Source organism: Leptosomus discolor, chromosome 17 (genome assembly GCF_034619465.1).
Source record: "Leptosomus discolor isolate bLepDis1 chromosome 17, bLepDis1.hap2, whole genome shotgun sequence".
Lineage (NCBI taxonomy): Eukaryota > Metazoa > Chordata > Aves > Leptosomiformes > Leptosomidae > Leptosomus > Leptosomus discolor.
In genome coordinates this window covers 2704526-2731617 of record NC_141407.1, presented here as the reverse complement: position 1 = coordinate 2731617, position 27092 = coordinate 2704526, and the positions used below count along the sequence as shown (strand labels likewise).

The 27092-nt window shown below is 47.0% G+C and overlaps 1 protein-coding gene across 1 annotated transcript; it reads right to left on the bottom strand.

Annotated features, from left to right (window-relative positions):
- Positions 1-1305: 1305 nt before the first annotated feature.
- On the bottom strand, positions 1306-26235 carry SACK1C (scaffolding CK1 anchoring protein C). Its single transcript, XM_009952722.2, has 4 exons — positions 25681-26235; positions 18472-18639; positions 13977-14101; positions 1306-2248 (listed from the first exon to the last, which is right to left on the bottom strand). Exons 1-4 carry the CDS (start codon positions 26233-26235, stop codon positions 1306-1308), a joined length of 1791 nt encoding a protein of 596 aa, XP_009951024.2.
- Between the last annotated feature and the right edge of the window lie 857 nt (positions 26236-27092).

Sequence of the window (27092 nt, the reverse complement as noted above, 5' to 3'; positions counted from 1 at the left end):
CCGGGAGGGATGCCGTGGCCACAACATCCCGTCCTCTTGGGGACCATGTCACCCCTCAGGACCACGTCACCGCTCAGGACCACGACATCCCCTTGGGGCCACGTCACCCCTCAGGGCCACGACATCCCCCCCGGGGCCCAACCTGCCCCCATGGCAGGCCCGAGGCCTGCAAGACAGCAGCACGTCGCCAGGCACCACAGGCCACCCTGGCCCGCGCCATGTCACCGTGGGCCATGACACATCACCACGTGCCCAGACACACACCACAGGCTGTGGCCGTCCGTGCGCCCTCGCAGGCTGCCTGTACCCAAAAGTGCCACCATGGGCCCAGGCGTGCCATTGCCATCTCTCTGCCTGGCCACACCACGCGGGCCAGCGCCACCTGTGTGCGGGCACAACCCCTGTCCAGGTGCTGCCCCTGTGCAGACACACCGCCCCCATCCAGGCACGACCGGTGCCCAAGTACCGCCTTTGTGCTGACACCATCTGTGTGCAACAGCCCCCGGCTGCAGACGAGTCACCTGGGTACAGAGATGCCACCCATGATCCAGATGCCACCCCAGTGCCTCAGCGTGCCCCTCATGTATGGGGGCCACTCATGTCCAGACAGGCCCTGTGTCAGCGGCCACCTGTGTTCAGACATGACCTCTGTGCAGACACCACCCATCTGCAGACACCACTTAGGTGCCAATGCCGGCCGTGTGCAGGTGACAACCATGTGCCCAGACGTGCTGCCCGTACCCTCCTGGCACGTCACAGCTCCACACAGAAGGGTCCTGGCCAAGCTTGGGGTGATCACCTCCCCACGAGGGACCCAACACAGCTCTTCCCAGCAGAACAGCTCCTTTATTTTTGATGTTACCCTGCCTTTGAGCATTTATCTTCATCAGTACATGGGTACAGGGAGAGGAATCACTCAGTACAAAGAGAGGAATCACTCAGTACAAAGAGAACCGGGGTTCAGCCTGAAGACCTCAGAGGCCAGTTTCCAGCTGTAGCGGTGGGTTTGCTGTAAGTTTTGGGGGAAATGGTCCTTTCCCAAATGGGTAAAAAGAACATACAAGTGTGGACCATGTTTACATCATTTTCTCTTTTCTGCCATGATCTTGTAATTGAAAATTGGAACTGTACTTGCTAATCGCATCTGAATCAGTCATCTGTGTATATTAGAAAGGGCACAGACACCTTTCAATAGGAACAAGACTAATTTGCCACCCATAGTTTGATTTCCAGCCCCAGATATGATGATTGGTGGGGAAAAGCAACCAGCTGAAAGTAAGACTAAAGGACACCTTGAGGCCCAGGTCAGAGCTCAAACCGACTGTGTACATGTTTAGATTTTAACTTGTTGTACTTGGTGATCAGATCCAGCTTACTGTGCCCGAGAGTCAATCTTTTCTCAGCCCCATACGCGCTGCTCTTTTCCATTAGCATGTCCTCGGGGAGTTTATCATAGCAAGGAACTACAGGGGTTTTATCTCGTTTTAACTGGCTGTATGGGGATAGCAGGTCCAATTTGCCTTGTCCGAGACTCTGTCTTTTTTCCACCCCATAAAAGATGTTGTCATTTTCTGCTGCCAGTTCCCTGGAGGTACCACCAGGCCCTTTCTGCTTCACGCTTGTTGTGTTGCTACCGGCACCCTCCGAAAGGGACTGCAACGTCTGCTCCTGTCTTAGCGGCGAGCAGCGGCTGCTGTTCGCCTTCTTGTCCCCTTGATAGCCAGGTTTGTTGAAGCTCAGGGCAGGGGAAGGCTCCAGCTCCAAGAATGTCCTTGCTGTCATGAGATTTGATTTGCGATACAGGGCTGGGGTGGATTTATTTGGGGGACTGTTCGGTGAGTCTGGTGGTTCTCCTTGCTGCTTAGGGCAAGTGGGCTTCAGGGATGTGTCTTCCTTCCCTTTCTTATTACCAGAATCAGAGCTTGAATCTTGCTTTTCCTGGTGTACATTGCAGCTGGTGTTTTTCAGAAAGGGAGACACTTTTATGCTTCTGATGCTTACATTGGAAAGGCTGCTGGAGTGGCTCGAGGCTTCAGCATCTGTCATTTGTGCAGGTTTTAAAAGGGAGCTGGCAACTTTTGAGGTATTTTGAGAAGAGGCACACGTTCCAGGATCTGGCACACAGAAGCTGGTCACTGCTCTGGACTCTGCATACAAGTACCGGAATTCCTTCTCAAACTCTTCAACAATTTGACCACGGAAGTGGGTCACCAGGCTGGTGTGGACTTGGCTGCAAAGCCAGGTGAAACTGAGAAAAGAAGAAAAAAACCCACATGTAACTTTAGTTCATAGAGTGCCAAGATACCCAGCACTGATTTTAACATTTGAGTGATGTATTGTTACCCAATTTATGTCAGTAAAACTTCCTCTGAAGTATGCAAGGCTGAGATTACTTGTAGCGTACTCATTACACAATTACACAAGAACAACCCTAAAATGGTCATTTAATTTCAGCTCAGTGTTGTAGTGAACTGTGTGAAAATATACACAATGTCAGCTAGTTTTCCTTAGCCTTATGAAGGATGCAGAGCAGCCACTGGTCCCTGCCTAAAAGCACAGCAGCATGTTTCAGGTGTTTTCTTCTCCACCTTCTTCTTGCCAGTGCCCCCTGCAAGGAACCATTGTTTCCCATTCCCCATCATGTCCGTGTGTTGGGGCCTACACGCTAACCGTGCGTGGGCAGGCCTGTCAGCCCACGCAAGGGGTACTGCGGGGCGCGTGGCTTGTACCAAGCAGGCAGTGGCAAGGAGAGCTCTGACTGTCTGGGGGTGGTGTGGCTGTGGGATGATGGGTTATGAAGCCCAGGGCACTGAAGGGCTCTTTCTGCCCAACTTGTATCTCAGACTTTCTAGCTCAGCGTGCGGCTGGCACAGCACACTGCAACCGTACCTTCCACAGAGGGCGAGGAGACTCTCTGGGGGGATCTCGAGGCATGCACGGCCTCCTGCTCTCTGCCCTTGCCTTCGCGGGAGCTACATTCTCATGACCTTAACATCTGCAGCATGGGATGGACTTGAAGGAGCCGCTTAGGCAGGCAGGAGGGTGAGGAATGGAGATCTTGGGCACTGCCTTGAGGAGCAGGGTTCTCCAGAGCCCCACAGGAACACCTCAGGACAGGAAGGGTGATGATGTTTTCCGTAAGTACTGCTGTGAGACTCTTTCCATCTTTCCCTCATCATCCAATGCACGGTGTTACAAGCTCACAAGGCCTTTGCTCAGCAAGTCCAGTCCCCTGCTCTCACAGTGCAATGTCTTGGGATCTTTTCTGGGAGCTTGTTTTGTTCCACCTTAAAACAAACTAGGTTTTGCCCCAGCCAGGGAAAAACTTTCACTAGTTGCCATTCTGCGTATTTTCCTTATCTGCTTAACCCTACCTGTTGTTTGTGCTCTCTGAGTTAATCAGCTCTCCCCCCATATATCTACAGAGAGTAACCACATTTCTCCTCTCAATCTTCATTTTCCAAGATTAAAAAGGGAAGCTCCTCTTACAGAGTAGGCACCCCAGGCTCCTGGTCATCCCAGTCATCACCTGCTTCTTTTATTCCTGCTATAGTCAAACCAGATGAGCAGACTAATTGTGTTAAATAAAACAGAACCTTCACAGATGGAAGTACCAGCTTAGGGCTGCATTATCAGCTGCTAAAGCAAGATACTGACTTTGACAAGAGCAGGATGAAATCACAGAACCTACAGGAGAGCAATTGCAATGGGAGATTCCAATTGTTCTCAAGTAAATGTCGGTTCAGGACAAGACAGTGGCACTATGTTTTGGGATCTCGTCAATGTTTACTTCACAAGACAGGTTTTTGGGAACTTTTAGTAGGAAAACCAGCTCTTGGCTTGATCCTGAGCAGTATGCAGTTGCTGTCGTTCATAGTGTTGTTTTGAAGAAAGCAATATGCTTGCACCCAGCACACCCCCACCCCCACCCCCCCCAAAGAGCAACAAGAAATGGAAAGATCAATACTCTTCTGCTTAATATCAAAACAGGTAAATTAATTAAGAATGAAGTAGTCGTAAAAGACTGAAAACCCTTTGCAAGTGGCATGAAGAGTGTTCAGAAATACTGTGCTGGAAGCTCAAAGCAAATGCATACAACCTCACAGAGAGACAGGAGGAAAAAAAAACCCAGAAGATAGCTGGGGTGGCTACATGACAGAAGAGAAGCTATTAAGACCAGAAAGCCCATCTTTCAAAAAGTTTGGTCACGCATTGCAAAAGGCATACGAAATACCATTCAGCTCTCTGTGGGGCTAGCACATGGTCAGTGTGTAAGAGGAGTGCTCAGATGATTCCTCTGCATCAGTGTTTATCGCACAGGAGTTTGGGATGATCCCTGCCCTGAACCCACCTTTATACAGACCATAAGAGAGGATCAAACTCCTGTTGAAATCTCTGTAGAAGAGATGATAAAACATCAACAAAGCAGATAGTAACAAATTGGCAGGACCAGGTGAGATTAACCCAAGAGCGCCAAAGGAATGCAAGGAGGAAACAGCTCGACTACTAGCCAGGATGTCTTATGTCTCACTTGAAAGAGCCTTGACTATCAGAAGAGTGGGAAGTTGCTAATGTGATATAATTGTTTTAATGGTCCAGACCATTAAGTCTGCTCCTCTCCGACACAGCTGTGCTCACCTGAACTCCTCAAAACCACAAATGCCTCGGAAGGCTTAGCACCCTCTCCTCTGGAGGGGCAGGCTTGCATCCCTCACACTGCAAGCATTATCCTGAGAACTGTGAGCGGACCCAGGTCAGCCATGTGGAGGGCGAGGCCTGCTACCCCTCTTCACCCAGCCTGGCGCCACTGTAGCCAGCAGACCTGGAAACAGAGCCATGCAAGCCGTCACGTTTGCCCTCCTCATTCTGGCTAGGAGGTCTCGTGTCTCAGACTCAACTGGAGTAGCGGGAACATCACAACAGCTACCCATCAAGGCCTCGGGCCTCACCTTAACAGGTGAGTCTTGCTTACGTTTTCCATCTCTCCCCGGACAAAGTGACATCCACCTCCTGTCTTCTCCCAGCACCCTCTGACCCAAGGACTGCCTCCCTGCAGAAACATGCAAGATAGATACACCCGCCATCTCCTCTCACCCGCATGAACAGCCTCAGATCCGGCAGTACACTCCCCTGGCCTTATGACTGTCCCTGCCACTGATGGCTCTTTCCCCAGTCCAAGCAATACTGCATCGGTTTCCCATGTGAACCCAATGGGGGCCTGCCCATTCTGTGTCATGACGGGACCTGGGAGGAATCATCCAAGTCCCCCCAGTGGCACAGCCCTGCTCCTTGCCATCATACAGGTTTCCATGATAGGACGACGTGGCCTTGCCTGCCATGGCTATTCCCATCACTACAAACTGATAAAGGACTTTTCCTCCATGAATGCCACGGAGGAAATAGCCAGGGAATGATCATTCTTCGTCTCCTCTGGTATAAAAATGAGGCATGGAATGACATTAACAAGTTACAAATTCAACACAGACAAGAAGAGGTACTTTCTTGCACAACACAACACACAGCCAAGCTGCGGAGCTCCTCACTGCAGGCCACGGTGGATGCTAAAAGTTCATGTGAGTTTCTAAAAGTGGTAGGATATTCCTGCCGGTATTTCTTCCACAACAAACTGCTGCACACAGAGATCTTGTCTCCAGTTCTGAATCACCCTGTGGCACAAATTACAGGAGCCCGGGAAAGGATGGCTGTAGGATGGGATCCCTCCCGGCCTCGCTTTGCCACTCCTGGAGCAGGAACCCTCCAGGAACCCGTGCAGCTCAGCCTCTGGCCAGGAGATGGAGTCGCAACATCACCTCCAGGAGGTGGGAGGCACCTGCCTCTGCTGCCGCAGCATCCCCTGCCCTGGTGCTCTGGCTTGTGCCGGGCAGGAGTGGCCAGAGCACCCTGGGGCCGAAGTCTCGGTCTCAGCAGCGTTTTCGACATCAGGATTAGTCCTTCTGCGCGCCCCTCCGTAAACCTGCAATACAGCCGAGCGTCTGCCCTTCCCACGGCAGTGTGGTACCAGTGACTCGCAGTCCTTCACACGCAGCTTCTCGGCTTCAGTTGTTTCCAACTGACGAGATACCAATTTGCAGCAGAAGATTTTTTGCTTCTTTCAGTAGTTTTATTGCCTTTCTGCCACTTTGGCTGTCAAAGGCACTCTTTTCTTTCTGTGTGCCAATACAAACTTCTGTGTATCATTTTTTGCTCATTGCTAAATGTAGATACTACATCACACTCATTACTAGACCTTTAATTTCAAGTGACATTTCTTTGATAAGATGACAATACTCTGACTTTATTGGAGTCAGCTCTTTAAGTTTGCTTCCAGTGCACTTGAAATCATTTCCACTCTTCATTTTTCACCTTCATTTTGGTTAAGAACAGTGCAATGTATTCAGTTAATTTGGGCATCCCATCTCCATTATTTCTTATTCATCCTTACAGCAGTGTGCCTTGTCTCTTCTGGGTTCACTTTTTGTTTACACACATGAGGACTTTCTCCTCTTTGCTCCGGTGTGTGTGCTCTGCAAGGCCATACATAACTTATCAGCCTGGGATTTCTTTCTTGACACGCTATGCTTTCCATTCCTTATGCACTCACTTTCTGCTTAATTGTAATTTCTTTCTGGAGGTGACTGTTCATTGAGTTAGATCTGGAACTTGCTCTTAAAATCTCTTTCCTAAAAACTCTTTCCTAAGAGCTCTTTCCTCAAAGCTCTTTCCTCTTGTTTGGGACATGGATACCCGGAGTATAAGCATTAAAGAAATTTGAAGCCTCCTCCAGCTTCAAACCTGTGTAGCTTTACCTGTCCATTGCCAAACACTTATGTACTTAGTTTTTTCTTTCTCTGTACTGAAGCCAGGTGCAGAGCTTTTGTAATCCTTTCAACTTTCTCCTCTCATTTTTTTCAGTTTCAGTTGTTGTGTCAGCTTCAACCCCAAAGCTTGAGTTTCTTTCACCACAATATAGCAAACAACGAGTTCCTTCTTCTCTGTGCCAGCAGGACACATATCAACACTTTGACCATCTTCCATTTTGAGCTGAGAAATTTAATCTCCTCCAAGGCAACTCAAACAGCCACCTAACTCCCTTTCAGGCTGACAATACCACCTCATTTCTCTACTCCTAACCTGGCAAATGTTTACTCTAGTTTTCCTGTTCAAGATCCTGTTTAGCCCTAGCCCCATTTGCCCTTAGGCTCCTCTCATCTGCTGCATTAGTAAATGTCTTCATTTCCTTCACTCTGTTATGTTATATAAGTGCTCAAAGAAATATGCTGTTTCTTCTGGTGCCCAGAATAATACTAAATAACTAAATATATAATTATATTTAGGATTTTAGATTATTGCTTTTCCTAGATATCTCAATGAACGCTGTTTTTTCCTTGTTCTCATGTAGAGGAAATATAATATTCAAGATGGAAAACACAGGGACATATTTAATCAATAAACACAGAAGAGTTGAGGGGTCTAAACTAATTTTCCTACAGTTGTTTAAGATAAGAGCAGTGAGCTTGGTTCCCATATTCAGAAAAGTCTCCAAAACCATGCCTGATTCATACCAATAGGCAGCAGTTCAGCTTGCCAAGAGTATTTTGGAAATAAGAAGGGCTTTTAAAAAAAACTTTCAAGGGAAATACCAGCATAGAGAACAAGAGTAACAACATGCGGGGTTCAATATGACAATGTCGATACGTGTGTACACTGCTCTTGCTGCATGCATGTAGCACTGCATATAGGCCTCACAGAAGGGAGAATCCGATGGCTAGAGGTGTAACTAGTGACTAAACGTGGATTTCAGGCAAGATTTGAGCATGTATTTGAGGAGAAAAGAGTCTCTTCTTACAGCTGAAGAATTAAAAGACACTGAATACCTGAATAGTCAAGGACAGAGTAGGAAAATACCACTCTGCAAGAGAGGATGCAGAGAGACTAGACATCTGGATTCACTGTCAACATAGCAGGACGGATTGAAACTCTAGAGAGATCTAGCATCTTGGCTCTGATGCTATCCAACATGTTCACGAGCAGCCTAAATAATGGAAGAGTGCACACTGATTAAATTCACTGATCATATCCAATGGAGAGGGACTGCACAGATAGGAGTTTGAAAAAGGTTTTGAAAAAAACAGGTGAGTTCAGCAGGAAAATATTCAAAGAGAATACATTCCAGGCAGTACTGATCGGGTGCACAAATACAGGCTGGAAAATGAGTAGGCAGCAGCTCTGGGGGTTAGAGTGTGTCTTAAGGAAAACACAGGTCTGTAGTGTCACAGCATTGGGAAAAAAAAAGCAGAGAAAAAAACTACAGAGAAGCCACTGGTCAGTGTCTGTATAGTGTCTATATAGTGTCTCTATTAACATAAAAAGAGATAGGATGAGTGTCAGGGGTAAAACAAAAGTACCTAATTAGGAAGCCAAAAAAAGATCAGGATTTTATTGGTAGCCTTACAAAATGCTCCCTCTTCCATGGTTAGAATGGGTCAGAGAAATAAAAGAGCATTTCAGGACATAGTTACGGAAATTATATTAGGGAAAGGATGGTAGGATCCTAAGGAAACGGAAAACTGTAGGTGACTCTATAAAGAAAGCCGGATTCCATCTTAACCTAAAACTGGCTGCTGCACAGTACAATGCAGAAGATGGAGGGAGGCTTTAAATTAGGGTCTGGAGCAAAGCTGTGATGTGCAGAAGGCAGCACAGTTTGAGATCACCTGCCATCTCAAACAGCCAGATCAGATACAGATGTTTACATGCATACATACATTTTATGAGCTAAAGAGACAGACAGATGTTGTGAAATACCTGAGCTGAGAGGATGACTTGGGCATAGGAGGTATCTCAGAGACTTACTGGGTAGGAGAAAATCAAGGAACAGTACAACGGCAAGGGTAGAAATTATACAGAAAGGACAAATAGATGACATGTTGCTGGGGCAGTGGCACAATACATTAAAAAAAAAAAAAACTCAAATAAGGTAAATGATATATAAGCAAATGAATTATTTTCTGGTTGGATTAAAATTCCACTCCCAAATAGGAAAAATGTAGTATCAGGGCTATACTGTGAACTTTCTGAGCAGAGTGTTGATGGTGAATACGCCATGCTAAGGAAGTGCTGAGAGGCTAAGAAGGCAGAAAGGAGGGAAATAAAGGGAGATTCAGTTACAGCCATGTTGAATGGGAGCCATTACTAGGAAAGTTGCAGAAACGGCATTTTAGACACTACAAATGACCACTTTTTGGAGAAACTAACCAGAAACCCAACAAAAGGAGAATAACATTACCAGTTCAGAAAGTTTCTTTGGAAAGGCCACTTGGCAAAAAAATAACCATGATGTACCCATATCAATTTCAGGACTGAAATAATCCACAACACTAATGCCTAACTTAAAAGAGAAAGTGAGGAATGCTATTAAAAACAAAATTAAAAGAGTAACCAAGAAGGTCAAATGCTTGAGGCAGCAGGAAGATTGTTTAAAGATGCTATATTAGAGCCTCAGAGAAAATGTACCTATCAAAATAAAGACATTTTAAACCATCCGAAAAGTCACCATAGTTAAAAGGCTCATTAAAGGAAAACATTAAAGTAAACAGCCTTCAAAAACTGGAAGTCAGCAATTTTCCAATTATTAACCAGTGAATAACCTATCATTTAAAACTGAACATAGTAGAAGAGGAATGGAAAGTAGTAAATGTGAGCCTTCTCAAGAGCTCCTGGAAAACGACAAACCAGCCAGTCTTATTTCCATACTGAACAAACTGGTAGAAGCAAACAGAGGGTAAAATGATTAGATGCATAAATAACTATAATCATAATGCTGAAGACTCAGCATATTTGTGTGGAAGGAAGCCATGCCTCAAAATCCTCATGCAGTTCTTTGAAGGAGGCAGCAAGCACACAGATGCACATGACCTGCTTGATGTTGGATACTTGAATTGTCAAAGAGATTTTGACATGGACATTCATCAAGGACTCTCAGAAAAATTAAGTGATCATGGAGTTACAAGGGAAGGTCTTCCCAAGGAGTGACAGTTCATTAAAGATGGGATGCAAATAGTCTTAATTTACCCATTGGAATCCCACAAGTTTTGTGGTGGGATGGCTGCTGTTCAACATGCTCAGAAAAGTCCTGAAAATGGTAGACATGGTCCATGTCAGAGCTCATGACAAAATCGTCGTGGGTCATCAAAAGAAAACTGGATAATCATAAGCTGCAAGAGGGTCTTGTGGTATGGTGTGAATACGTGACAAAATGAAAGACAAAATCCAGTGTCAATAAATTCAAACTGTTGCAAAAGCCCTGACAGTCTGTACATTGATTTCCCAGACATTAACACTCAGGAAAAGGGTCAGGGTCCCCATGGACAGGTCAGATCACTTCAATGTTTAGCACTAGTCAAAAAGGCAAACAGCAGACTAGGAGCTGCCAGAATGAGGACAGAGGGAAAGTCAGAAGTCGCCGTTATACTAGAATACCAAAGCGTAGTGGGTGGGAATATCTTGATTACTTCATGCAGTTCTGGTCCATTTGCCTTACTAAAGATAGACATTATAATTGAAGGTCTGGAAATTCTGCACGAGAGATCACTGAACAGCCAAGGATACTTCAGCTGGAGAAGAGGTGATTCACATGAGGGATTATAATGAAGGAGGACAAAACCATGGATGCAGTCAAGAAAGTAAATAGGAAACAGTGATTTACTGTGCCCAGGTTATGGGAATTTGTGGGCATCAAATATAATTATCTAGCGGTAGGTCTAATGTAAATACAATGGATCACTTCTTCATACAAAACATAAATTAAACTGCATAACCCATTGCTGGAGGGTATCATGGAGTCCAACCATGGTGGGAAAAAGTCTCCTATGGCAAACTGAACATAAAGAAGCACATACAACCTATAACCGCAGAGGTTCTGAAACCTCTGATCCCTGCACACAAGACTCTTGAACTGTAAGACCTGCCACTGGCTAAGAACACTCCTACCCTCTTTCCTGTATCATCCAGAGACTCCCTTGGATCCACCCTGGGTCTTTGGCTTTACTCAGTGACTATTCTCATCCTTTGAATCTAGCTTTCCCATCAGCAGGGAGAGCAATCTAAATATCTACTATACTAGCTATAGCACCAGGCTGCAGTGCACCCAATAGCAGACTTCCTGATTTTCTCCTGTGGAAATGTTTCTGACCCCTGTTGAACAAATTTCACAAAGAGAGACTGTTTCTTTTAGTCCTGAACATCACGTGCTTACTGGGGCAGCAGAGAATGAGATATAGGACCCTATTCAACTGAATAATTATCTTCCAGAGCACAAGAAGTTTCAGCTATATCTAGTGGCAGGTGTACCTGCCCATGGCAGAGAAGTTGGAACTAGATGATCTTCAAGGTCCCTTCTGACCCAAACCATTCTCTGATTATGATTCTATACAGAGATCCGTAGAAGGAGAGCACATCGCGGACCCGAGTTCCTGCCGCAGAACAGCAGAGGGAGGAACTGACCCAGAGAACCAAAGCTGAGTTTTAAGCAATACCCTGACTGTGGGCCACAGGGAAATAAGACGTTCCTCCAGCTGCGGAGTTCAACCCAGCTGACACGTGCTCAGTTTTAGCCATTCAAAAATGAGTGGTCTCAGTTACCTAATCCCCGTCTCCTGCAGCCCGTGGAAATGGATAGATGTTTCCAGGCAGTGACTCACTCCATTGTTCATAGATACGTGTCTTAGGATGGTTAAAATGCCACCAGACACTACTCTCCATATGGTTTATAGAGATTCTACATAACCTGTTTCAACTGGGTACTTCCATTTTTCACTCCCAGGGTTTGATAAACTAAGACCTCCACACTCAGAGATGATGAAGTCAGGAGCAGAGGAGAAGGTGCAGCTTGGAGCTACAGCACTGATGAAGACACAGGTAGATTGAGGGTTCAGCATGTGCTGGCTGGGAGGTGGAAAAGAGAGAGAAAGGGAGAGGGAGAGCAGTGTTCAAGGAGACCTGGTGGAAGGAGAATAAAGTATTGCCAGGGCACCAAATTCACAGAAATAGCAGAACAGTCTGTTGTGGGGAGTTACACTGTTTGTGAAGGATAATATGATGTGCAACAGCGTGAAAATACTGTGGGAGAGATCCCTCTAGGTGGAAAACTCAGAGTCCAGTAACAAAAATGTATTACAAGAACAATACTCCCAGCCCTCTGATCAGAACAGCGATGGTGATCGGACAATGTTAACTGAGATTACAGAGGCTGCAAAGTTAGGACAGGTAGTAGTAGTGGGAGAATTCATCCACTCATATACATACTAGGTTAATGCTTCACCAGGATGAGCTGTGGAGAAAAACTTTTTGGAAGCAATAAATGATTACTTGCCAGAATTAACTACTCTAAATTGGTTGACCCACAAGAAAGGATGTGGTTTGGAATAATGCATGAAACTCTGTTCCAGGGGCAGAAGTGGAAGAGCCTCTTGGAAAAAGGTCAACAGGGCTACTGTAAAGGCACGCCCTGCCTCACAGACCTGCTGGAGCTTGGTGAGGGAGCCAGTGAGCACATGGATAAAGGGACCAGTCAACTATGTATTTTGGGGTTTTTCAAACAGCCTTTGACAAGGTTCTACACCAAAGCCTTTTAAGAAACTAATTTGCCATGGGCACGGAGGAAAGGTCTTGTTATGGACCAAGAGGTGGTGAAAGCATGGGATGCAAAGCATAGGGCTTAATGGTTGTTTTTCAGCATGGGTAAGAGTCAGCAGCGAGGCCCCAGAGAGTGGTGCTGGGGCTGGTTTTCATCCTATTGGTGACCCCAGGTGTAGAGGGGTGCAGTGAAATCCCCAGCTTTGCAGAGGACCCTCAGTTCCTTCAGGTGGTTGAACACCTCGCTGAAGGTGAGGAAATCCAGAAGGACCTCAGAGCACCGAGCAAGTGGACAAATATGTGGCAGATGAACTTCAGTGTAGGGAAATGTGGCATACCCATAGGGAAAATGATCTATATGAGGCCTGTATGATGCTGAACCTGGAACAGCTCAGGAGGGAGCTCAGAATCATAGTCAGCAGATCTCTGAAATCATCAGCTCAGTGAGTGTGCAATGGCAGCTGAAAAATCCAATGAATGTTGGCCACTGTCAGCAAGGCTGATAATAACAAAGCAGAGAGCACTACTTTGACCCTCTATAACACCTTGGTCAGCCATATCTTGGGGGCTGTGTGCAGTTCTGGTCTCTGCATTGCAAGAAGGGCACAGTGAGGTTAGAGAGGGCATAGAGAAAGATAATGAAAATGACTGAGGGATGCAGCAGCTGCCATATGAGGAGAGACTGGAGAGACAAGAAAAGAGCGAGGAGGGTGGCTAAGACAGAGGCTTGGAAAATTGCAAAAGCAATGACTTAGCTGTTTTACCGACCTGCAGTACTGGAACCAGAAGCACTTAATGGAATTAGTAGGAGATTGGCTTAGAACAGACAATGAGTTCGGGCAAATTCACGGACAATAGCTACAGAAGTGGTACAGAAAGGAATAGGCAGGGATGTGTGCAACGACTGCGCGTGCTGCGGGAGGACAAGGGGGATGGACCACAGACAGCAGTTTGGGCTGCTCTTCCTGAACGGCATCAGCTGGAGACAGAATCTAGGCTAGATGGAACATCACCTGACCTGGTAGGATATTTTTACATTTTTAAGAAATGAAGGGATACTCGTAGGCAGATGTGTCCAGGAAGTGTCAATGTGGGCAGACAAGCAGTTAATGTTATCTGAAGGCTAAACAGCAAGGTAAGAGCGAGAAGATGGAGTAGAAGAAGGTAAAGCACCAAGATGAAACCTGACATTTATAAGGGGAAATTAAGAGGAAAAACAGCGTATCATCATCATGGAGGGAAGAAAAAAAAAAAAAAAAGGAGCTACATTAACCATTATTTTGGTAATTAATATTTTCTCAGTGTCACCAGTCTCTGTCACAGTAGCTGCTACTTCTTCTTACCTGTAGGTACCAGCAAGAACTTGGTCACAATCAATTAGGATAAACTTCTCCAGAACCTGGCCTGCAAATTTCGTGCCTGATTTGCTGTAGTATGTATCTCCACTCAGACATCTTACGCGCATGTTCTGAAACCAAACAAAGCACAGTTGGTAAGGGGACACGTATTGAACTAAGCTGGAATGTTCCCCTATGCATCACTGCTGGACTCCCTCAAGCAGGGGCTCTGCTCCCAGACATAAAATGCAGCAAGACATTAAGTATTTCTTGGCTTCTATATACCAAAAATTTCGTCATACTGGCTGCTTCTGTAAGATAAAAATACCAGCAAAAATCAACCAGTTGCACTTAGGTACAAATGATGCTTTAAAAAAAAAAACCTGGATAATCCTATGAGCCTGCAAATCATTTCTGAAGTACGTAAGACTATACAATTTCTTCCAGATTATTGGTAATATTCAACTAACCACACTAGTAGATGGCTCTGCATTTAAACTAAATTTTGACCCGTAACAAATAGTCAGTTTCTAATCAATCGAATGTGCTGTTCTGATTTATACAGTGACAGCCTTCTTAAAACCAAAATATCGCTCAATAAAAAAGATTTACAGAAAGGTGTGTCTACATTTTGAGAATTGCCTTCTATCAGTGTATTTAAAAATGATATTAAAATTTTCAGCTGCTGTACTCAAGTGAAGCAGACCTGTTCCTCATCCGTTTTGAAGACTGCAAAGGACTTCTCTGAATCAGCGTCAGCCTGTAAAACCAACTGTCCAGTACAAAATGGGAAATAGGGCTCTCGGTAGCCATCAGCAGCTTTTTTCACAATGTGAGGTGTTTACCCATAATAAAAGTTGTTTGCATCTCAGCTGGGGAAGGCAGAAGAGGAGAATAGTCACTGGAAACAGTTACTGGCCTGGTCTGTATGTTGTGGTGCCAAACTAAACATCTCATATGTAAATAAACATCCCTAAGGCTGCACCTACACTGGCCTGCCAGGTCATCTCTTACCGCCCCTCCAGGCCAGCTCCCCTGCCACCTGCAGCAGCTTTGGCACACCAGGACCTGTCACAAATTGTCACCACCTACATTTGGCCCAGCAGATCCCTTCGCGGGCAGCTCATGCCTGCCTAGTATCAGCCCCGCAAACGATGAAGACCCACGGCAGTTGGTACCGGCTGCACACGCCACCGGGGCCATTCTGCCCCTTGGCAGAGGTAGGGGCTGCCCATGGCTGGTGGGTGCTCCTGGAGGAGGTGGCAGCCTCCCCTCCGCCACGCAGCAGATTTGAGTCTGGCCAGACAGAGCAGTTTGTAACAGCTGGTGCTGCAGCAAAAGACAAGCACAAATAGTTGTGATTTGCCAATAGCTGTTCTCCGCAGGGCGCAGACCCACGCCCCTGCCACCCCTCCAGGAGCTGCTCCCGGGCATCGCGGTATTCCCTTCTCTCCTTCCTCCTCCCAGGCAGGTTGAGCGTGTGTGGGCTCCCCTGTATGCAGCCAAGGACCAGCTCGCCCAGTCTCTAGCCTCATGCGGGGCTCGCAGCGCGGAAGTTGTGGCTCGGGGTTGAGGAGCAGGAGGCAGTCATCCTGCGGCAGGTGACTCCATCCCCAATGGCTTTCCTCTTCCACCAGAGTCCCTGCGGGCAGGAGGTGGGCTTCCCGCAAATGTCTGCGGGGGAGCTCATCGCAGCAGGGTGGGAAAGGCTTGACCCTCACACCACGCTGAGGAAGTTTCCCCACCCACCTGAGGAGCACCATTGGTTTCAGGGCTTCATAACAGCAGCAAATCTCCTCCAGGCCAGGATCCATCTGACCCAACAGTCTGTCTCTTGCAGTGGGCAAAGGCAGTGGGGAAGAGCAGGAAGGAAGCAATCATTTATGGATGCTGTCCCCTAATATTGCTGCTGACTCCGTTTTCTGCTTAGGAGATTTCCTGAGGCTCTTGTCGTTCATCTCAGTGGGACCCCCCCCAGACCTCTTCTCCAAGTACATGTCCAGTCTCCTCTTGAGTTCGTGGAAACTTTTAGCAGAGACAGAGATGAAGCTTCACAATCTTTGCACTGTGGCTTTCACTTGTTGCCATCTTGTGTCCCAGAACAGGTTCTCATCTGTCATTGACGAGAAAGAAGAAACTTTTTCCTCATAAGGACAGTTATGCATTGGAAGAGAGGTTGTGCAAACTCCACGCTTGGAGATTTTCAAGACTAGACCAGGTAAGGGCCTGAACAACTGTATCTGACTTCACACATGACGCTGTTTGAGCAGGAGGTCCCTGTCAACTTGTATTAACCTGTGATGCTCTGAAGTGTCACCATGAGTTACTGATATAGAGCAAGATATGCCAGAAGCTTGCGGAGGCGTTCACCTAATCCTGTTCCCAATCAACACAGGAATTTTCATCTTCCAGCGCTGAGGTTTTAGTAATACTAGTTCTCACTGGGAGGAGCTTCCTCTCCACACCCAGCGAAGTTAAAACCACTTCAAGTAAGGGATATCCCATAGATTTGTCACCACAGTATTTCTTCACTCTATCCTTTCCAAGGCTGAGTGGGTTTCTGATATCTAGCTCATTTCTTCCGTCCCATCCTCTTCTTCCTCTTGGCAATCCACACCCTGAATGGTCCAAACATGATGAGAATCCTGCAGTCTTGCAGGAAAGTCAGGCTGCCAGGTACCACTCTCACTCGATTTAGACAGCAGTTTTAGGTTCAGCAGATGGCCATTGAAAAAAATCCAACAGTTAATTCTTCTGCTGTGGCCGCTGCCAACGCTTGATGCACCACTACAGGATTTGCTGATGTTCAGCACCAGGCTTTGACATCAGCAGGCTCATGAAACGTTCTTAGAAGTGAGATGCTGGAGGGGCAATTGCCCCAAATTCCCCATTGAACCCCCAATTGTCACCAATTATTCTAAACAAGAGTTTTACCACCACATTCTGTCACAACTCAGAGCCAGGAATAAAAACTTACGCTTGTCCCACCTAGATGTGAATATCAAGCATGTATGTTAATGTACTGCTTGAGATGCATCAGCTTAAGAGGCACTTCACATTGAGACCTGCCGATGAGTCACCGAATGGGGGAGGCAAGTGCTAATTAGCCATTCAAGCACAAGACATGACATCAGGCCTAACAAAGAGAGGTAGACATCTCCATGGATGTAAACTCATTATAATTTTAATTAAAAACAATGGCCACGCTCTTGGATAAGAAGCAAATAAAATAAATTTTGGAGAGATTAAATTTATCTGGAATGACGAGTGCTGCAGTGTTTTATGAATGCAAACACACTCCAGCATGAACAGTTGCCATCTCAAGAGGCAGGATGAATGGGTCTGGCTTGTGAGAAGCAAAAGACGACAGAGCACCATCAGCATTTGAAGAAGGAAGCCCCTCTATATTAATGTTTGTGTAGACAGGTTAAAAATGAGGAGAAATTAAGACATTTGTAACAATTTTGAATGCTGTAAACCATTATTTTTTCTTTTTCCCTAGCCTGTTTTTTAGTTAAGAATGGTTTTGAGGTAACTGGATAACTTCCAAATGTTCTCCACCAAAATGAAGGGAAACCTATGAAACTGGCGGCTGGAAAAGAATCAGTCCTCCAGGGAATCCTATGCACCCAGTGAAGTTGCACAGCCAGGACTGCTGGCCTTGCAGGACTAAGAAATGACAACAAAAAAACAGCTTCCATTGGTAAGTGGTAGCCAGAAAGGCTGTATGGAGAGCAACAAGATACTGCAGTGCATTTCTGAGTCTGCAAGTTCCCAACAGAGCCTGTCACACTGACACAGTAATTTTTACTGTTTGCCTGCTCTGGGCACGCCACCGAGCGGGGGGTTAGGCTCTTCACAAGTCCCCCATAAACCCACAACTGAATAGCAAAGTCTAAAAGCAAATCTTAACATGAGATGTTTAACGTGTGGTTTTACACGGAGACAGTGCAGCAGGGCTAGGGCGGGTTTTGCATCAGGACATCTGAAGGGACCTGCTGCGTCCCTCCCCCACCCAGCTATTGCACTACAGCAGCTCTGGCCAGAATCTAAACCGAGCTCAGGGATCTGAACTGTGAGAAAGCCAAGTCTTGAAATTCTATGCCCTAGAGCAGGGGCTCAGAGGGCACAAGGAAAGATGACAGAGGTCCACATGAACCTAAGTTTTCTGGTCTACCTCTGTCTGCCTACCTGCACCAGCCCAGCAAAGCGTTCAGTAATGCACTGCATCTTGTTGGCCTTGGCATCACACTTGTGTGTTGAAGTGAAATAAGGACCACAGAACATCAAGATATGGGACTAGGAGGCTCCTCCACTCCTTCCCCTGTGCTGACAGACAGATCTCAATTTCCTAGACCAAACAGCCATGGTGTCTCAGCCTGGGATGGTGGGAGAAGGGATAGCTCCTCAGGACCAGGCAGAGGGAACAGAACAAAGGGTACATGGTTTTTATTGATTCCAAGACATGTTTATCGTATCCAATGTATGACTGAAAACTTACCGGGAAGCTGTCCTGAGTAAGAGCCATTTTATTGCACATTTCCACAAAATGCTTCAAGTACTCTTCATCCAGAATCAGGTAAACAGGGACGTGCCGTCTGCTTGAGGCCTCCAGCAGGTCACACAGTATTTCCATGTCTGTAAACAGATCCATCACAATGGCTATCACCTAGCCGGGAGAAAAGAGGTGGGGGGAAACCAAGAGACTGTTGAAATCTCATGCTCAGGTGCATTGTGCTTTAAACTATGTATTAAATTTTCAAACCTCCCGAGTTACTGTGCATCTGTGACCACATGAATGGAGAGTGCTTCTGGACCTTTGTGTTTAATAGCCCTTATCCTGCCATGGCAGATAAAATAACTTTTAATAACTATGAAGACATTCCCCATCCAGCTACCTCCTGTCTCATCCATCATTCACAGAAAGAAATAGCTGAAAGGGTAATGCATGTCCACAAACTCTGAATATTATTGATGCACAACTACATACTGACTTAAGCAAATACACCAGAAATAAAGCATATAAATGGAAGAGCTGAGACTGACCCAAACCACTATTCAATTGGTATTAGTGACTCCCTAGAAGACTAGCATATTAATATAAAGGTGTATAATTTTTTTCACGAAGAACACTGCCAGGTAAGGGAGGTGTCTTTATCAAGTATGTACATGTCTTTCTTCTGAGATTACATCCTAGGGGCAACTAGACAAAATCGTAGAATAACGTGTGTGGGAAGGATCCCTTCCCTTTCCCTGCTGGCAGCACTCCTGCTGACACAGTCCAGGATGCCAGTGATAGTTATGAAACCTAACAGTAGGAAGGAGGAATAACACTAACATTATTTTTAAAAAACCCAACCAACCAGAAAACCAACATTCAAGAAAATCTACTTCAATAAACTGAAGACTTGCAAGATAAGGTCTCCAAGGGATGGGTTTTAAAAAGGAAAAGAATTTTGAAGAGAACTGACAGTTCTTTAAAGGATGAGATTGAAGAGGCCATGGCGACTCATCCCCCCGTGGAGATGGGATGGGAGGCAACAGACCATCTTGGCTAAATGAGTTCTCCGAAAACTGGAAAGCAAATACAGAAAATGGAAGATAGGTCATGACAAGTACCTACTCCAAGCAAGCTGACCCAGAACCAGAAAATTCAAAGTACAGCATGACCTGCAACCAGAACAACAGATCAAGGCAAATCAACCATAAATAAATTAAGATGTGACTGGAGAAGCTGTTCTACTGTTCCTCACAGAGCAAGGCTGCCAGCAGACAACATCAAGGTGGCCATTATTTGGATCAGGAAGAGACTGCTAGGACCCATCTGTTGGCCACCACCGTCAGTGTCAGGAATCAGGGGGACATCTTGGAGAAGGAAGGAACAAGCATGAGAGCACTGGCTGAGCTGGATAACAAAGTAGTGGAGGATTTACCAGCAGCCCAGCTTCTTTTCAAAAGCTGAATAAATAATGGAAATACTGACCAAGCATTTTAGTCCCAATCTTTACCATACCTTAGCAGTAAACAAGGTAACCCTTTGGTACTTGTAAGTCGTGTGCATAACTCTGGTTTTGACTATCTGCACCCGGTAGAGGATGCCCAAATAAAGATGACCCAAAATGCACCGAGTTTTGGAGTGAAGCTCCAATGGCCTACTTTACCCTGCTCCTCAATGTTCATGCCCTGCACTACACCTTGCACACAAATGCATGACAGAGTTTTTTCTGCTGCTCATCACGCACCCCGTGAGGAGGTAGGAAACCTGTTCCCAAACACCTCCTCTGCCTCTGTTAGAGCATGGCCATGAGTGCAGTTCTCCAAATCACCCTATGGAGCAGACCATGCAGGGTGAGCTTTCCTCTGCCACTTCTGCTTCGGTTCACAGTAAGAGTTAAATGCAGAGGACAGCAGTGAGGTTGACTTTTATGTGTGCGGTGGTGCAAGCTTTAAATAGGAACAGACTGAATCACGTTAGCGGGTCTGACCTGGACTAGATTCAGGAAAGAGTAGAGGAGCTCCAAGTATCACCATCCTTGGATGTGGGGACAGGCTGATGTCTCTGCTCTGGACTGGCATGCTGGCCCCACATTGCCCACTGCCCAGTAGCTCTTCTGCTCTGTTTTCATCAGTCCACTGCCTCTTCCCAGGCTCATACTCATGGCCCAAGTGCTCAGCAGAGGCAGCTGCCACGGGCAGAATGGGCCCCGTTGGCTTCCCTGGGCTCTCCTGCCCAGCCTTTTGCTCGGCAAGCTGGCTCCTCTCAGCCCCACCCTGCCTGCACACACCACGGACAGACCCTCTGCACCAGCAGGGGAGGGCAGCGACGCCAAAAGGTTGCTTCCTGCTCCCCTGGGGCATTTATCCCTCTTGCAGATGGACAAGATTTCTTGGCTCTATCTGATTTGTCCCCAAAGACTGTCTCCGTGATGATGTCAATGGTACTCAACCTCAACAGAAGACCCTAGGCCCAGCCCACCACAGCAGCCCTTGGGGAAGAACCTTCCTGGAGGCATCCACTTGGGACAGAAGGCAGCTGTCATCAAGAGCTAAAAATTATTCCTACTGCGCAGGCCAAAACCACAGCTCCACCCTCCCACCCTGGCCCTGGGAGGTACAGGCTTCGGAGCCTGACTCCGAAGGGCACCTCCTTTGCAGCCCTCATCAGTGCTATCTTCCCAGAAGCGTTATGAGGCTCTGGCAAATTCTTCTCCCCTCCTGAAATGCTCCCATCTGACATGGACAGCAGAGTCATTCCTAGAAGAGCCCTGAAAGCAGTGAGAAGCATCTTCAGCTTCCCAAATTAATGCTGCTGCTGGGCTATCAGCCCAGTACCACTGAGACCCGACCAAAAATGCAGGACTTCATATTGTCTTTCCACATTGGCCTTCAGCCAAAGACCAAAGGCAATTTAGCCAAATGACTTTGATGGGCCAACTGTCCTCTAATGATAAAGCACCAAGAAAAAAACTATAGCCCAAACCTTGTGTGAGGCCTCAGGTAAGTCCCTCGCAGCCATACTTGCCTCATGATATTCCAGCTCATCTCAGGCTTAGGTCTGAGGCAGGCTTGGCCCTGGAGACAATCCAAACTCGGCTTGGGAAGTCAATATGATGGAGTCAAGAGAGACCAATGCTCCTTTGTCCCCAGACCCCACGTGCTCAGAGGCACTGCTTGTGCCTCGTGTGCACAGAAGTGTCACATCATCTTGCTTTTCTCTGGCAGTGCTCACAGGCTTTGGCAGAGTTCAGGGCTGTTTCTTGCCCAAAACCAGCGCTGCCAGTCTGCAGTGCTTGCTGTGAGAGGGACAGGGCTGAGCAGGCAGTAGCCTGGCTACGCATGGCAGCATGTGGCACAGAGTCACCTCTGGCACCCAGCACCTTGGGCTGGATGCAGCTGGCTGCCAGGAAGACCTGCATCTCCTGGCAGCCTCGTGGCAGGGCTCCGGTGTCAGTGCTGGAGCAGGTGCCCCAGGCAGCAGGATGCCAGCTTGTGCAAGCTGGGTGGAGCCCTGTGTGATAGTCAGGCTCATGTTTCTGAAGGTCTTTGCTTGGCATCAGGAGGTGGAACGGGCTCTGTTCACCGTGTCCTCACATGCGATCCCTTCACAGGAGGGGTTTGGGTAGATTGCTCTTGGTGGCGCTGCAAGCTCCCGCAGCCGGTGTCAGGCAAGAAGGCTGGCAGCCCCATACGCGTGGCAGTTTGCAGTGAGGAGCATTGCGGTGGGGAGAGAGAGGAGGTTGTGCCCTGCCACAGCCTCGCGTGGTGGAGATGCAGGCGCCCATGGTGGGGCTGCTCATTCTAAGCATAGGTGCTACAGGACAACCATAAGGGCCACTCAGCTCACCGTATCCTCTTGGTAAACAAAGCAGGCAGCTCCTATAATATCATCAGGTCAATCCCAAAGCCAAGAAGTTTTGGTGGAAGAAGACCCTGGAAGTCTTCTGCTTGAAGCCTCCCAAGAATGTATTGTCACAAAAGCAAGGTCTAAGACCTCAAAGATAATTTCCAACAGCTCTGTAAAGCAGTGGAATTCAGGTACTTAAGTACCATCTCCCATTCAGGCTCCTGACAACTCATGTCTCACATTTAAAAGCCTTGGGCACTTAAGTCAATCCGGGCTTACAAACCTGCACGGCCAGTGCCTCCAGCCCCTCGGTTTCAGTGGTGGGAGCTGCAAGGCTGGGCTGCCTCAGAGCGTCCCAGTTCCTCACCACACTGATCACGGCCTCCAAGCCCATGGCACAGCCTTGACATTGCAAAGACACAGCTGCCCCAGAGGCTCTATAAAATTCACACCTTGCCATTGTAGGGTTAAACCATGACATTTCTAAATCCACTTCTGGAAACTCACAATTCAGCAATTACTGCAGTCATCACTTTGGGAATTACAGCACTTACCAGCACCCCACTGTGGTTGCCATCTGTCTGGTTTCTAACCAGCACAGCTGGTTTTACTGGTATTTGCCAATAGCAGTGTGGCTTTGGTCATTACTGCAGCGTTGCCATTTGAAGCAATACATTGCTTCTCTGGGGGACCAGCGGGGACCTTTGCACCATCGCATGTAAATGCAGATGCACGGCCAGTGTCAGAGCTGTACAAGAGGGGTGAAAGAAGAAGCACGGACAGTTCAAAATAGATTGGATCTCATCCAACAAAAATAAAATTGTATTATCAAATGAAGGCTAAGGTGTGGCTGCGCTGCATCTTCTTATGTCTGCAAAGAGAAAAGCTCAAATCTGAAAATATACCTTCAAAGACAGCTGGTTAAATACAGCAGAGTAGAAAGACAAACCACACCAGCAAAAAGCACCAATAAAGCAAATTTGCTGATTTGTTGGTACAAATATGCTGTTGCATATCAGCATATCAGCTGGTGGTGTTCTGTATGACTGTACAGAAGAAAACAGCAAACAGCATTTCAAGACACATGCCCTCCTGTCTACAGGACCTGGGAAAAGCATTCAGGGATCTCAACATCTTTCCCACATCCCACCAGCACTGTATCCCCCTTCTGAGCTGTAAACATACAGAAGGAGAAACACTCTAAAGAAGTGATATATGATGAGAGCTTAAACTCTAGTGGAGAAAATATTTGAAATGCAGAAGCAGCAGTTGAAAAGCAAAAAAGCAAGAGGTTCTCTGCACAGTTGCTACTGGCACTTCAAGCAAAAGATGTTTTTACCTCTGGGTTGCTCTTTTGTCATTAAATGCATACAGGTAACATCCTTTTGGATGGTTTGATGAGCAAAATGACTCAGTAACTACTTAAAAGATGTGTAACTGGGGTTGTGAATGAGCTGGAACTGCTGTCAATCGTAGAGTTAGTCATGGGAAGCACTGGCCAGAGATGCTAACCTGGAAGCCAGTAAAACACCAGTAATAAACCAATAAGATGGTTGAAAACTCATTCTCACGTTTCAACAGCCAAAAAAACTGCATGAAAATCCCCAGCTTGAACATAAAGGGCTGAAGATTGCCAGTGCTTTTTCAAGCCAAGCAAAAAAAGTCAGAAGCTCAAACCGTACTGAAAGTACAATAAAGCAGCTATGGACTGGGCAACCTCCCTGCAGCAACAGAGAAGTTCCTGTGAACTGAGAAAGTAGCAAGATGTTTTTCATGTGGTTTAAAGGATCATAATATCATCAGAGATCCGGGACACGTGCTAAGTCAAAAGGGGACGTTTCTTGGTAGTCATTTACTTTGTGCATTCTGCCATGACTCTGTCTTAATCCCCATTGCTGAAAAGGATGCAGCAGGTGCCACAGGACTTTTCAGATCATTTAAGACATCGTAAATCAGCTGCCTGCAAGAACAAACAAAGCTTTTTGCCACTTACTTCCTGGACAAAACTTCCTGTATTTGCCTACAGAGGTGCAACAGAAGTTCAGGCATCAAGCAATGGCTGCTTACAACTGAGCAGTAGCTCACATGGCAAAACAGTCTTTTTCTGGACAAAAGAAAAGAAGATCCCCATTTGCCTCGTATCACACCCAAATGTCAATGATACACGGTTCTTTGATGACATTATGACGCTGCCCAGCAATCTGAGCTGCCCCATGGCCCCAGTTTCATCTGCTGGGACAACGTAACTTTGCTCAACTCTGCAGATGATGACAGAAGATAACACTTCAGCTTGGTCTGGCTGGAAACAGCTCATGTTCTTGACACAGCTGAAGTCCAGGCTTAACGATTCTTTATCTCTGGCTTTCTGCACTAGACAATAATGAATTTAAGGTGTGACTGTAAAGTTAAATAAGAAACTACTGGAGTGATAAGAGAAATTGCCGAGAAGCTGACTGGTTAAAAGTGAACTTTGCACTCAGTTTACTCAATATTGCCACACTATTGAAATGAATATTGAAATGAAAAGAAAATAAAGATGGAACAGATGAAAAGAACCTTAGAGAGGACAAAGATAATAAAAGCTGAAAAAATATCTGAGATACAGTTGTCTGAGCTGCTGCTGTAGTACACAGCATGGTGGCAAAGTAAAAAGAAACAAGTAGGAGCACAATTTAGTGGGTAAATTCACGCCAGGATTGTGCTTGGTAGGCAAGTATTGTAGTCATCCAGTTTTTATTACATTCCAGGGTTGGCAATCTCTACCCAGCAGAAGCTGTGCGATGGGGCAAACGGGCTGATCTTAACACACTGTCAGAGAGGCACAGACATCAAGTCCAGAAGATATGATGATGTATTTTAACCTACTTCAAACCACAGGCAGGGATTTTCAGTCCCACAATGTTACTCAGGTCCTACGTTCTCCCATAGCAACTCACCAGTGGTACCCTCTTGTCCTGCTTAACATGATGTCCAGGAGTCGAGGAAAGCCCTGGCCGTGCAGGCTCCCTGGCAGAGGGCACGAGGGCTGGCTGGTGCACGCTTGCCGGCTGAGGACAGCTAAGCGCTAACGCTGCACGCCTTGCCACTCGCTCGCTCCAGGCTTTGGCACTGGGCTCTGCACACCCGCAAATACAGACCAGAGTGCCTTAAAGGGCACTGCACATATGACCTGAAATCCCAGGCAGAAAGAAATTACAGAAAAGGAAAGGAGCAGGAACAGTTACAGATCTGCTAGAGAAAAAGCCATCACATCATGGCAGACACCTAGAAAACAGCAGCAGCTTGGAGCGTGTGGTGGCCAACCGGCCACCAGGACTCGGGTGCTGTGGCACAAGACCCACTCAAGTGACTCAGCTCTATACGTACCGTCCGTGCCCGGCTGATCAGAGACCGGAGCAAATCCTTAATGCTGTTAGCTTTGTTTCTTTGGAAAATCACAGTGGTTTGAGACTGGCCGGACACCGCGAAGAGCGGCGTCCCCGGCCACCCCAGCTCCAGCTGTGGAGGATGCACATCAGACATGAGTGGAAAGTAGGTGCCAGATGTGAGTTCAGAGTTGAGGGAGGACCTGTCTCCAGTGTCCACATTGTCAGGGTCAGCCTCTTTGTCTTTCATTGCACTGGGATCTGGAAAGCTTTGATTTCTCTGATGGCTCATATACTCCATGTCCAGGGTGGAAAGAAAAGGCAGCTCCCGTTCCTCAGCGATGGCACTCAGGTAGCCGCGTTCTCCCTGCTCAAGAAAGGCGTCTATGGCAAGCCTGGCTGTTTCGCTGTGCTGGAGCACCAACGGGGTGGGCTCCCTCCACCACGGCTTCTTCAGCTGCTCTAGGCGGCTCTTCAGTGGCCCAGACACCCCTTGCTGGCTCCCATAGCTACGGTGGAACTGGGGTCTCTCCTCTACTGCTAGGTAGTTGAACATGACCGGAGCTGTTGATGCTAAGAAGTGCCTCTCCAGCTGGATTAGTCCCCTGTGTGACTCCAGGTCTTTTCTGCCCCTCTTGCACTCCTGAGCTCCACCCAACAGGTTCTTTCAGGACTCGGCATGAGCTCCACTCCTCCGCTTGGGAGTTAATCACCAGGTACAGCCTCCCACTCTGGGGGAGGAGCTGGCTTTCCCCAGCTCCCTCACTTGGCTTCCTCAGACACACATCTGATACTTGGTGCTCAGAGTATCCCTTTTGCAAGGGGAGGCAGATCAGCTCTTCAGGCTGCTCCTTCCCTTTCCTTTTAAATGATTCATGTACTGCCCTCCCCACTGAGAGGTCCCCACCCTTGGCCAAGCAGGCTCTAACCTGTTTTGTCCCTCATTGTGCTCACAGTGGAAATGCAGATGCTGAAACTTGTTCCTGCTTGAAATTTGTTCCAAATCAAATATGCTTCTCAGTGTCAGTTATAGTGAAATACAAATATGCCAAGTGGGTAATCAGACTTGGCCAAGAAACATATTCATCCCTCAACCACGGCTAACGCTCCTCCTTAGTATTTCTGGGGAGCCCGGGCTCTGCTAGACTGGCACCTGGCAGAGGGGCCAACACACCGTCTTTTTTTGATATCACAGGGTCACAGAGTCTGTATGCAGCACAGTGGGAATCTTAGCACAGCTCATGTCATTAAATACCACAGGCTACAAGAGCAATAGTTCATGTGGTCTTTCAGCATCTCCCTGGAAATCCTCTGAGGAGGGCATGGCCACACTGCAGAGTCTGGTGCCATGTGAGTGGCAATACTGTCCACATGCTCTGTATTTTGGGATTACTTAACTCCAGCTTCCCTAAA